Below are 13,632 nucleotides of genomic sequence, written 5' to 3' on the forward strand. Positions count from 1 at the left end.
GATTCTCCCTGGAAGAGCTGGAAAGCGTAACTAACGAGAGGAACATCGGAAAGCCTCCTTGGCCGACAACCTCCACGACCCAAGCACGGATAAGTGGAAGACGATGGATGGATTTAAGTGGTGCATTTTTTTTTTTAATTAAACAAGCTTCAGCCATATGGTTAAACCCATTCTGCCCCCAAAGCTCTTAATTTGTTAAAAATAAATAGTATAAAAGCATGTGGAATAACAACTTATTTTTCAATATAAAATGTGTCTTAAGGGAATACATAAATAAAAGCACAGCATTATGATAACATAAAAACACTGTTGAACTCTGTCAGACTTTTTATTAAGCAGTAAGTTATTTTTCAATTCTTTACTATCTCACATTAAGCCTGATATTAGTCCACAATCCTATCACTCCCAAAATAAAGGCATTAGCTTTTCCTCTTCTGTGTCCGCCACTGGGCATTTCCGGGCTTCTTTCCCTTTTGCCGACTGCCCCCTTCTGGTCGTCTACACAAATTCAAGTATCGAAAGTGCATTATTGCAATACTGTCCCGCTGCAAATGCAAAATGCTTTAAATACTATAAAACTGCAAAAAATCTCCCATCAGTGCATACAGTTCAAGAAAAAAAAAAAAAAAATTGTTATCAAATTTGCCAATACCCATCAGCACTCCACGTCTCAGACATGAGTGGTCCCCCCCCTCCCGCCCTCCTCCCTTCCCATTAGAAAAAGTTCAAATATTTACATTTTTAATCCCATTAAAAATGTAAAAAAAAAAAAAGAAACGAGTGCACTGCGGCCACACGGCTAAATGTAAGCAAAGCTCATCCGTTCTGTGCTGCTGTGACCTGCATTGCTCCAAAGTCCTCGTCTTCCTCCAGGCTGCGCTTACGGCTTCCTGTTGAAGAAATGTGGACAAAAAGAAGAAGTTCACCTACAGCACATATCAACACACTGTCAAAAACAAGTTTACATCACTGGCCGGACCTACTGCCTCCACAGAGCTGTGTCAGCAGCATAGGTCAGCAGAGGAGAATCATCTGGATGAGGAAATATCTTGTGATTTGTGCTGACTTCTTTTTCAAATGTATCCTTTTTTCTCTTTTCTGTCCTTGTAGGTTAGTTCTTAACTTTATGCCGTTGCTATGACATCACATTGGTAGAGGAAAGTCATCAGACATCTGGTGAGTCAGACTAAATAAGTGTAAGCCCTTCTGGATCTAATCATGAGTCGAACGCTGGATACTTCACAGTCTGAGCTCTGTGAAATCATTAGCATACAACAGATCCGGGAAATTGTGACTCAATTCATGGGAGTTGCAACTGTCTCTGCGACCTAAATAGAAACATTCATGATATTAAAGGTCCAGAAGTAAGTATGAATTTGCTGATGGGCGTGATTCAAAGAAATACTATCACTGTTAATAGCTGCATTGTTCAAATGTATAACCCACCTCCAGAACATTATCACAAATTAATGCCAGCTTGTTTTGAGTCTGGCTGTGGAACATTAGCACCCTGAATGTGTTTTATTCCCACTCAGCCAAAGCTTGGAGAGTTTCTTCTACTAATCCAGGAACAGACAGTCATGAGGAGACAGATCGTGAAGGACTGAGTGCACTGTGTACAAACCTGGCATCCCAGCTTGCAAAGAGAAGGACCTGCCCAACTGCATCGGTGACATCATCTTAATGGTCAATTTGGCTGAGTAGATCGCTTCATACTCCTAGGAAACAAACACTTGTTATTACAGCTGTACGGAGTTAGCATTGGTTGCAGAAAAGCACAGTCAGCAGCAGAGAGCATGTTGTTAGTGATGTGATGTTATGTTCTCTGAACAGGTTTTTCAGGCTGACGGAAGATTTGCCTTCAATTAAATGTTCAACCTGGAGACTCTCATGGCTCATAGCAGAAAATGTCAACATAACCCTTCATGCCAGTGTATTGTGTGTGTGTACGGAAAAAGAATATTCACAGATTTTCACTAAACCTGCTGTGAAAATGAGTTGCGCAGTATCTCCAGATGATTACGATTTGAAAGAGATAGCGAAAGAGAGAGAGAGAGAGAGAGACAGCGCAAGAAGAGCTGTGCACATAGCTCGACAACAAAGGCACAAAACACTTTGTTAGTAACCTTCTATGGCGTGTAAACATTTTCTTGCCCATATTTTCCTCCATCAAACTAAGGCAGGAAAAATATAACATACAATATGATGTAATAAGAACTAGGACATTTTATATTACAATATAATATAGTAGAATATAATACACAAGGAAACACAACACACACACATTCATTAGGTTATGATGACTTTGCACTTGGTACTGATACACAATGTGCCTTCACTGTTGTAAGCACACGCTTGTCATGCGACTGCTAAAGAAAACTTTACTCATCCTCATGTTGCTTACAAATCAAATTAATATGTAACTGCTAAATGTTTCCTGCTGAGAGAGGGTGTGTGTGCGTACTGAAGAGGGGGAATTTATTTCTACAGGGTCGCACCAGAGGACCATTATTCAGAATTAGTATTCATACTGAAAGGGAACAGGTCACCTAACTAAGCCTTGTTTTAAACACAAACTCTCAATCTTTTTAAACATCCAAATGATCTGCTGCAATATTGTTAATATCCAATAAGACAAACTTTTTTCTCTACAAGTAAGATATGAAGGGATGTAAAAAGACCCTTTTCTTAATATCATCATCTATATGTCTATTAGACGGACAACATAGTGCCTGAAAATCATTATTGCTGTTTTTGAAAGGATGCAAAAGTCTTCAAGAAGAAAATTTTGCTGCAGTCATTATATAAGGTAACAACAGCAGGGTTACATTATATTGTGTTAAGTACCAGTTAACACATGTGTCTGTGTGTGTGTGTGTGTGTGGGGGGGTCAAGCCTCACCTGTAGCTGATGCACAAAGCCCACATTGGGGTTGATGCAGAACCTCCTCTCCTGGACGTGGCTGAATGCATCCCTTCAAAGTGAACATGACAAAGTTACACCCAATCTCTGAAACACTGAGTATCATCATTGTAAACTGAAACGTGTGTTTTAGCTCTAAATTTCAGAAAAATGCTTCTCAAAACAACGCATCTAACAATTAAGCTGCAGAATATATATGTCTGATACCTGCATTCTATCATACAATTTCTCTTATAGAAAATTAAAACATTGGACAAGTTTTCAAACGATGTAAAACAGAAAGGCAAAACTTCATGCGACAGAAAAAAACCAAGAAGAAAACTGAAAAAAGGGTACCTGTATTTCATCCCAAAGGTTTCCATAAGGTATGCAATCACTAAGGCGGCACTAAAACAAACAAGGAATAAAGGACAGTGTCACAATCAAAGCTATAGTTTGTTCTTATCTGAGAAGTGAATTAAAAAGACAATATCCAAGGATAGATTCGAAACCTTTAGCAGCCATATGTCATGAAAATTCACAACACAATGGGCTAAGCGTATGTTGAGAAATTGCAATATAAAAATGTGAGAATGTGAAAGCAAATCAAAGGTCACCTTCTTGATATCCCTGCATTACCATGAACCAGTACCTTTCCTAAAAGAGAAAGAAGAGAGATGGTTGACAACTCTTTTTTCTACTTGACATTCTGAGTATGTAAAAGGACACTGCATGCATTCTTACCTCCTGTTGCTAAGCAGCTATCGATAAATTCCTTAGTCTGTGAGGAAGAAAATGGAGAGAAATTAAATCTCATTTCAGCAAGCGAAGAAGAAAATATAAAGGCTACTTTGTTAACTCACCGTTGGGAAAAATCGGATTATATTTTCCACTGGATTGTCGGCAATATCTAATACAAGGTATCTGCAAAGATGCAACACAACAACATTTAGTTTAGGGGTTAGCAAGGAAGGAATTGAACAAATAAACTCACTTTCAACATGTCATACATATCCAGTCACATGAGAAATATACTAACCTAAATGTATGAGGGAAATTAGGTTTGATAAAATTGGCTTCTATGTCTTGGCGGACACACACAACATGCGTTATGCCCTGTCTCTCGAGACTTGGCAGCTGCGCAGAGAAAAAGTAGATAAGAAAAAAGAGGATCAAAAACTATACGAGCAGAAAATGTTTCTCTGTGTCAGTCTCCTGGAGAACCTACCTTGCTTTTCATTGCAGCAGAGTAGGGACCTAAAAACAGCCCAGGTAATATCTCCTGTAAATTGGAAGACAGAGCAGGGCAGCAAATTAACACAGGCAGTGACATGACTGACATTGAAAAGGATTCCTCAACCCCAAATACAGTGGGGCAAAAAAGTATTTAGTCGGCCACCAATTGTGCAAGTTCTCCCACTTAAAAAGATGAGAGATGCCTGTAATTTTCATCATAGGTTCACTTCAACTATTAGAGACATAATGGGGGTAAAGAATCCAGGAAATCACATTGTAGGATTTTTAATGAATTAATTGGTAAATTCCTCGGTAAAATAAGTATTTGGTCATCTACAAACAAGCAAGATTGTTGGCTCTCACAGACCTGTAACTTCTTCAAGAGGCTCCTCTGTCTTCCACTCGTTACCTGTATTAATGGCACCTGTTTGAACTCGTCATCAGTATAAAAGACACCTGTCCACAACCTCAAACAGTCACACTCCAAACTCCACTATGGCCAAGACCAAAGAGCTGTCAAAGGACACCAGAAACAAAATTGTAGACCTGCACCAGGCTGGGAAGACTGAATCTGCAATAGGTAAGCAGCTTGGTGTGAAGAAATCAACTGTGGGAGCAATTATTAGAAAATGGAAGACATACAAGACCACTGATAATCTCCCTCGATCTGGGGCGCCACGCAAGATCTCACCCCGGGGGGTCAAAATGATCACAAGAACGGTGAACAAAAATCCCAGAACCACACGGGGGGACCTAGTGAATGACCTGCAGAGAGCTGGGACCAAAGTAACAAAGGCTACCATCAGTAACTCACTACGCCACCGGGGACTCAAATCCTGCAGTGCCAGACGTGTCCCCCTGCTTAAGCCAGTACATGTCCAGGCCCGTCTGAAGTTTGCTAGAGAGCATTTGGATGATCCAGAAGAGGATTGGGAGAATGTCATATGGTCAGATGAAACCAAAATATAACCTTTTGGTAAAAACTCAACCCGTCGTGTTTGGAGGAGAAATAATGCAGAGTTGCATCCAAAGAACCCCATACCTACTAAGAAGCATGGGGGTGGAAACATCATGCTTTGGGGCTGTTTTTCTGCAAGGGGACCAGGACGACTGATCCGTGTAAAGGAGAGAATGAATGGGGCCATGTATCGTGAGATTTTGAGTGAAAACCTCCTTCCATCAGCAAGGGCATTGAAGATGAAATGGGCTAGGTTTTTCAGCATGACAATGATCCAAAACACACCGCCCGGGCAACGAAGGACTGGCTTCGTAAGAAGCATTTCAAGGTCCTGGAGTGGCCTAGCCAGTCTCCAGATCTCAACCCCATAGAAAATCTGTGGAGGGAGTTTAAAGTCCGTGTTGCCAAGCGACAGCCCCAAAACATCACTGCTCTAGAGGAGATCTGCATGAAGGAATGGGCCAAAATACCAGCAACAATGTGTGAAAAGCTTGTGAAGACTTACAGAAAACGTTGACCTCTGTCATTGCCAACAAAGGGTGTATAACAAAGTATTGAGATTAACTTTTGTTATTTACCAAAGACTTATTTTCCACCATAATTTGCAAATAAATTCTTTAAAAAATCAATGTGATTTTCTGGATTTTTCTTATTTTGTCTCATAGTTGAGGTATACCTATGATGAAAATGACAGGCCTCTCTCATCTTTTTAAGTGGGAGAACTTGCACAATTGGTGGCTGACTAGATACTTTTTTGCCCCACTGTATTCACCCAGGGTGAGACAGTTAACCTCTCTATGCACATGATGTCTTTAGAGCCAGACTGATCTATTTGTTGCACGCGAGGCTGGAAGATAGAAGTTTACACATCAGCCGATATCAATACTTTTCATGATAAATGTCACATGTGTGGTATGTCAAGTTAAAGACTGAGTCTTGCTCCTGAGTAAAGGTTGTGGGTTTAAACTATTTTTTATGAGCAGACAATGACAAAGACAAACATGTCTAAGCTGTGCTTGCACTGTGACCTAGTCCACATGCCGTAGTGTCCTTGGGCAAGATGCTGAACCCCAAATTGACCCTTTTATAGAGAAAGTGCCGCACATAGATTCACTGAATGCATGTGTGTGAATGGTTGAATGTAAAACTGTACTGTAAAGTACTTTGAGTGGCATCAGGACTAGAAAAATGTTATATAAATATAGTTTTACATTTACTTTTGTATAAGAAATATATCCATGTATATTGGACTGTCATATTGGTATTGATGAAAATGATATTGCAAATAATTACTGATATTGCCTTATTGCCTAGCCCAAAAATGTGCCGATATGAGCCATTAACAGACATATTATTGGTAGCTGTGTTTGCCAATATGCACCAATTTCAAAAAGGTGTATTTTACAGAATTAACAATGCAGAAAAGATATTTTGTTTTTAACCTTCTAGATGCTTAAACTGTAAAATATAAAGCTTCTATTTAGTTTATTTGACAATGGTTTGATAAGGATTTATTAGAATTCATTGCCAATTTTTCAGAAAATATATTTGTTTTGGCCAGTTTATTGACTCCTTAATATCAGCCTCCACAGATCCAAGTGAGTCCGGCTCTGAGGTCTTTGCTAGTGTCCATTGTAGAGGTTCTTTAAGCAGCCAATACAAGAATCTGTCAGCACTCAAGACACATTTGTACAGAAATCACTCTCTTCAAAATCAATGATTTTCAGTCAACACTAGGTGTTCAGATACAAGAATAAAGTTGCTCACCAAGATAAATCTGCAATATTCTTTTTCCCAGAAATCACTTCTTCGCTGCTCCAAAACAGCAGTTGCACTGTTCTGCCACAAGTATTGTTTTCAGAGTGGTGAAGAAGAAGTAATTCCCAGTAGTAACACATTAGCCAGAGCTGGATTAAAATGTCAGCAATTTGGTAATGTTTCACGATGGAAAGACCCACAAGTGAAACGGTGTTGTGCACCACATTCAAGACTTCAGTTCTGAGGGGTGATGCCAATTTAAGTATTAGACCATCCAATTATTATAGCAATATTTACTTCCATACAGCGTTGGTAGAACATTAATACATTATGTATAGATATATATTTTGTATTAAAGTCCAGGTATCAGACTCAGTATCAGGGAGGGACTAATGGTATTAGAACATTTCATCATGTAAGCCGTGTTGGTAAATATCAGCTTCTGAGATGTATGAACAACCTATTCTCTGGATTAGAGCTGGACACTATGGTTAAAGTCTAAAATAATGACCTCATACATTAACCTATAAGTGAATCCCACTAGAGCAGTGTGATAACTGAGTCACAGGTAATAACCAGGGGCTGTTTTCATGTGTAAGAGGACTGAGCCCTGGGAATCCTCACACCCCACACACAGACATTCTGCTGTCAACAGTCTGCTCTTACATACCTGCATCTCGCGTCTCATTGGATAAGCCCAGTCCTGGAGAGGGGAAACACACACAGTGGGGTTAAAGATGGACACTTTATTTGTTGATGCGACACAACCTGGAGATTGAACCGCCGCAGAGCAGCGAGAGGACCGAGCCCCAGTGAGCTCTGTGTACATGCGGGGCTAGCACTGGTGTCAGGGGCTAAGCTACCCAGTGTTTCCTCACACATGATGGGGATTCAACACAGACACACACCAGAGCTGCACTGGTCCACATGGACGCGCCCAGCACCCAGTTCAACCCACACACCGCTCACTGTGGCGGGTGAGTGGTTCCGGACCGGGGAGCTGCAGTGTGGGGGGTTAGCTCGGGTTAGCATGTCGGCTAGCACACACTCACCAGCAGCTCCTCCTTGGTTGCGGGGAGAGACGGGAACTGGAGTTTGTTGTCCTCCTCCATGCTGCTGTCGCTTCGGCCACCGCCGGCTCCGGCCTCGTCGCGCTCCGTCCGGGGGTCGCTCGCGTTAGCTGGACAGTCGAGGCGATTTGTTGTGAGGCTCCACATGCATGTCCGCCATGCTGTCCCCTGACAGATGTGTCATGTGACCAAGCGGCAGCTGGCAAGCGGCCGCGTGGAATCGAAATAAGAGAGGGAAGATAACAGCGACGCCTAGTGGTCGGTTTGGGAAGCGCACGGCAGTGTTTGGGGGGAGTATGGGAAGTTTTTGGTGCAAAAATAAATGGAACAAAGAAATGAATTGAAATGCAAAACACTTAATTATTAGTATTTTCTATCAACACACACATTGACTGTACCAGGGAATTTGTTGGAATTTGGAAAAATTGCAATATTGAATTCCAGATTTCTATCTATTCAATGCAAAAGTCAGAAGTTGGAAGTAAAAGTTGGGAAAATGGATTTCCAGATTCCTACCTGTTCAATGCAAAAGTCAGAAGTTGGAATGTGGAAGCAAAAGTCAGAAGTTGGAATGTGGAAGTAAAAGTTGGAATATGGAATTCCAGATTCCTATCTATTAAATGCAAAAGTCAGAAGTTGGAATGTGGAAGCAAAAGTCAGAAGTTGGAATTCCAGATTCCTATCTATTAAATGCAAAAGACAGAAGTTGGAATGTGGTAGTAAAAGTTGGAATATGGAATATCAGATTCCTATCTATTCAATGCAATGCAATACCAATCGATGTATGGGATGGTTTTGGTTCAAAAATAAAGGGAACAAAGAAATGAATTGAAATGCAAAACACTTAATTATTAGTGTTTTCTATCAACACACACATTGACTGTACCAGTGACGTTGTTGGAGCCTGCTCTTGTCTAGCAGAAATAACTGGTCTGGTCAGGTAGTGATGGATCCCAAGTCGGATGGGAAGGGTCATAAAATGAACATTTCAAATTAATACCAGATGGGTTTGGGGTCGGGGGTGGAAAAATACAACTAGACGAGTCATCAAGGGACAATTTGCTTTCTTTTTGGGAGAAACTGATGAGTCAACGCAGCCGAGCGCATCGTTGAGACCACATTATTTTATTTTTTATTTTCCCCCCTAAAATATTTCACTTCGTTTTTCAATTGAATTGCTCACGTTATAGGTCACATTAATCGTGGAAAAAGTTTTGACATGATTTATCTCGGTCTCATTTTTTTACATCACAAAAACGTGGCATTTTAACATGGGTGTGTAGACGTTTGTATATCCACTGTATTAACATGAAGCCCATGTCAAGTTGGGACAGCAATTTGGAAAAGTCGATCAAACAAGTTGCTGACTTCTTTGATGAGAGAAACAACTCTCTCGTGCATTCATTTACTGGCGTGTGGTGAGGTGTGTGAGAATAGGAAAATGTCCACACACAAATATAAACAACATTATGTTGCAAGTTATCTATGGCTAACATCATACAGTTGCATCAATGTGTTGTTAGTTAGTTTTTGCAACATTTTACAACAAAGCTAAGCAAGTGTGCAGTGCTGATGTGTCGGTCTGTCTATCTCTAGCTCAAAGCGTCTCTTCAAACCCCACTACTGTACATCAGAGTTAGGAATGAAAGATGAACACATAGCCTGATTTCATCTAAATCCAGATTACATTCATTATCAACCCACATGCTTCCACTGAACTCTGTCATTTTTTCCCTTTTGTCTTTTTTGTTCCAATTCTTTATGTTTTCTGCCTTCATCCCTCTCTCCCATCCACCGCTGCTTAATAATCACTTCAACAATGACTGATGATGATTTAAAACAGAGAGCATGAATAATTTGTAGATGCTTCTTTGGTCTCTAAGACGTGTCGTCTGTTTGTTGTTGTGTGGAGCATTTGTGATTTTTTGTTTACCATCTGGCCAGTGGGAGGGAGTGATATATATTTTTTTACAAGATCAAAGGAAGGTGATATCTAACAGTAAAAAAAGAAGAAGTTTTGAAAAACGTCAATTACTTCTCCTTCAAGACTGTCTCTTAAACATCACAGGATTGGTTTGTCCCTGTGAGCTGGTTTCCCTGCAGTGCAGACATCCTGGTGACAACGGCACTTTGATATTCTGTTACTCCGGCCAAATCAGAAATTATCAGCCATGCCAGATTGGCAGAAGTATATTGGCATCAGTAAGGGGGTAAACAAAGCATAAATGAGAGAGAGGAAAAAGATAAGCAATTAAAACAAAAACAAGTCTCTACGACATTAACCAAAAAACTTAGACCAAAATATCTCCACAGAGTTGTTAGCAGATTGGGATTTTTCCCTTCCGAAGGTCGTACAAGCTTGGGGAAGGTACCAGTCGATCGGGCTTACCCTTAATAGTGTTGACGAAACCACTTTCCATGTCTCTACCTATGGTCTCTACCACCTTCAGAAAAAATGTTATTCAAGAATATCTCCTATGTGCTATTAACCCTAACCCTAACGATTACGTGGGTGGGCCAGTGCATTGCCTTTGGGTCCATATTTCTAACTGCCCAGTCGTCGGACGAAGCAGGGGGAATTCATCGAGATATCTCTTCAAAACCTAACCCAAGTTGCCATTTCGAAACTTGGAATTTGGAATTCTCGAATTTGGAATCTGGAAGGAAAAAGTTGGAATTTGGAAGTAAAAATTGCAATATTGAATTCCAGATTTCTATCTATTCAATGCAAAAGTCAGAAGTTGGAAGTAAAAGTTTGGAAAATGGATTTCCAGATTCCTACCTGTTCAATGCAAAAGTCAGAAGTTGGAATGTGGAAGTAAAAGTTTGAATATGGAATTCCAGATTCCTATCTATTCAATTCAAAAGTCAGAAGTTGGAATGTGAAAGTAAAAGTTGGAATATGGAATTCCAGATTCCTATCTATTAAATGCAAAAGTCAGAAGTTGGAATGTGGAAGTAAAAGTTGGAATATGGAATTCCAGATTCCTATCTATTAAATGCAAAAGACAGAAGTTGGAATGTGGAATATCCTATCTATTCAATGCAATGCAATACCAATCGAACAGTCGTGCCCGCATTAGTGGGGGTAGAGCTCGAACACAACAGCTGGCTCCACTTTATGATCCTGTTTTATCACCATCTTAATTAACCATCCAGATGAGTGTCTGGGCTGATGAACCACGGAGCTTCTCTCTTTTTAAATTGGCTGAGCTGCAGAACAATTTCACCCTTGTGGTCGTTTATCTCTTTGCACAAACAGAAAATCAATGCAACGCTACAGGAAACAGGTTGAACTGGAGTTTCGAAAAAGTTACTGCCTCCATTATCTCAGACAAGAAGATAAATATCCTTGTGTGGAGCTGAATCCTCTTGTTCAGTCTGAAAAGTCCAATAATCAGAACATGTGGTAGTTTGAAGGCGAATAAATGAAGTGGAAGTTCAAGTAACAGCAAAGAGAAGCTAAACCTTATCTAATATTTTAAGTCCTGCAACACATCCACAACTTTATTCTCCTAATCTTATGTTTTCTAATTAAATTACAACTTTATCCTCGTAATATAACTTTTCCAAATTAAATGGATTGATAATTAAAAAGCTTTTTTATAACTTTAATTTATAAAGGAAATTATAATAATTAAATAGTTGTAACATTGTCCAATCGAAACAAAATTGCTAATGTTACATCAGAGCCCCTACTTGAACAGATCTATAAGTCTGTATTTAATAATATTGATGGCGCCACCTACTGGCAACAGGAACTAAGCTTTGTTTTACAACTATCATTCAATTTACATACAATTTCCCCCATGTGATCGGCAATTGATAGCTGACCGTAATGAGCAATTAGCAGAAAGGGGTTAGATACAAGCAGGAAACGGTGCCTGATTTAATAATTGTTAATTCAAACAAAATACGTTGGTCAGATCGCTACAAATAAAATGCATGTGTGATACAAACATATATATGTCATTTAGAAAACATAATCTTGTTTTTATAGCATGTTGTCGTCATTTTCTACCTTCATTATAAAAAGTGCAGTAAGTCCTGTCACAAACTTTATTTTCTACATATGGGAGCTGGGATTTCCTCTACATTTTTTGTTTGATGTAAAATAAGCATATGATGCATTTGTTGGAGACTGGTCCTCCAACACTGTGTGGGAGTCAGGACTAAGTAAACTAAAATAATCTGTGACTATGTTTGTGGTTATAAACAGGTCCCCCTGCTGGTTATTGGAATGTTTTCAATCGTCTTCGGACAACACTTGAGCTCTGTGGCACAGAGGAATAAATGATATCATTGGATTTGGCCTTTTCATGGATTTTGCTGACATTTAGAGAAATACTGAATATTACCAACCTTATCTTTTAATGCTCCATGGTCTTTAACACTAAGTTTATTTGTTTCAGTTTAGAAAAGTCCAATTAAAAATAGTAAATAATTCAAGATAGTCAAGGGTCATTAAATTGACATTTTAACACAATGCACAAATGCTTAAAAAATCCTTAGGGCCACACTAACAGACATTTGAAAAAACACAATTCTCACATTTAGGTCTTCACTAGATAGATTCACTTCACAGTGTGGTCAATGTGTTACAGAGATAAGCTTAAGCCTTATGTGCTGGAGAAAGAGCTGCAAATTCCCACTGCTGTTAGGCAAGGCAGTTTCATTTGTAAAGCACCTTTCACACACAGAGGTAGATTCAAGCTGCTGTACAGAGACATTAAAACAACACAAAGGCACAATTAAAAGAAATAGATCTAAACCAGAGAGCAGAGTTTCAAACAATTTTCAAGCAGAAATAATACAGATTAAGAAAAGTATAATTACAGAGGAAAAGAAAAAAAAAGGATAAATGTGCATGAAAATTCAAAACATGTTAAAGGAGTAAAATAATACAGAGACATTAATAGAAATGTGTATGATAATACAATACAAATAGAATTAAAAAATATATAATTTCTATTTAGCCTTATATATAGGCACGTTCTAAAAACTGTAATGGATGGAGCATAACTGAGACAAACAAGCAGTTGGTTCCAGCGCTGTGCTGCATATTGACTAAAACGTGGAAAGAGCATGACACACACACACACACACACACACACACACACATACACACACACACACACACACACACACACACACACACACACACACACACACACACACACACACACACACACACACACACACACACACACACACACATGATTTATATGATTTACAGAGCATATTAAAATCTCATCTACTTCTTAAAAATACAATTATGTATTTCTCACACACAACTGCTCCAAAAGCGAATCTCTGGTTATTAAGCTGCAACTGAAGACTGACAACATCGTATGAAGGAATTTGTTTAATAGAATTGCTGCTATGTGAAAGCACAATATTTCTGCAATGTGATATATTGTAATTTCAAAACAAAAAGTACTGCTTCTTACCAGCAGGGCTAAAATAAATCCCAGGGCTGTTGCTGGTGAATGTCTGTTTAAATTTCACAACTCATTATTCCTCTCCCATAATTACAAGAACAAACATGATTTTACAGCCAAAACAATACAATTAAATATAAACAAAGCACTACAAAAATGATTGAGAAATAATAATATACATCCATAACGAGCACAAATGGTGTTGTGTGAACCCTCATTTTATGGAGCACAAAACATCGGCCCACAGACCAGAATCACCACCGTATAT

At 39.2% G+C, this 13,632-nt stretch overlaps 1 protein-coding gene across 1 annotated transcript; it reads right to left on the reverse strand.

Annotated features, from left to right (window-relative positions):
* Positions 1-708: 708 nt before the first annotated feature.
* Positions 709-8,090, reverse strand: styx (serine/threonine/tyrosine interacting protein). Its single transcript, XM_061068170.1, has 11 exons — positions 7,906-8,090; positions 7,524-7,556; positions 4,130-4,183; positions 3,941-4,038; positions 3,765-3,825; positions 3,646-3,682; positions 3,519-3,558; positions 3,259-3,309; positions 2,902-2,974; positions 1,625-1,718; positions 709-890 (listed from the first exon to the last, which is right to left on the reverse strand). The coding sequence occupies exons 1-11, from the start codon at positions 8,068-8,070 to the stop codon at positions 817-819; spliced, it is 780 nt and encodes a 259-aa protein (XP_060924153.1). The 5' UTR covers positions 8,071-8,090; the 3' UTR covers positions 709-816.
* Positions 8,091-13,632: the final 5,542 nt, after the last annotated feature.

The sequence above is a fragment of the Limanda limanda genome, chromosome 3, assembly GCF_963576545.1.
Source record: "Limanda limanda chromosome 3, fLimLim1.1, whole genome shotgun sequence".
NCBI lineage: Eukaryota > Metazoa > Chordata > Actinopteri > Pleuronectiformes > Pleuronectidae > Limanda > Limanda limanda.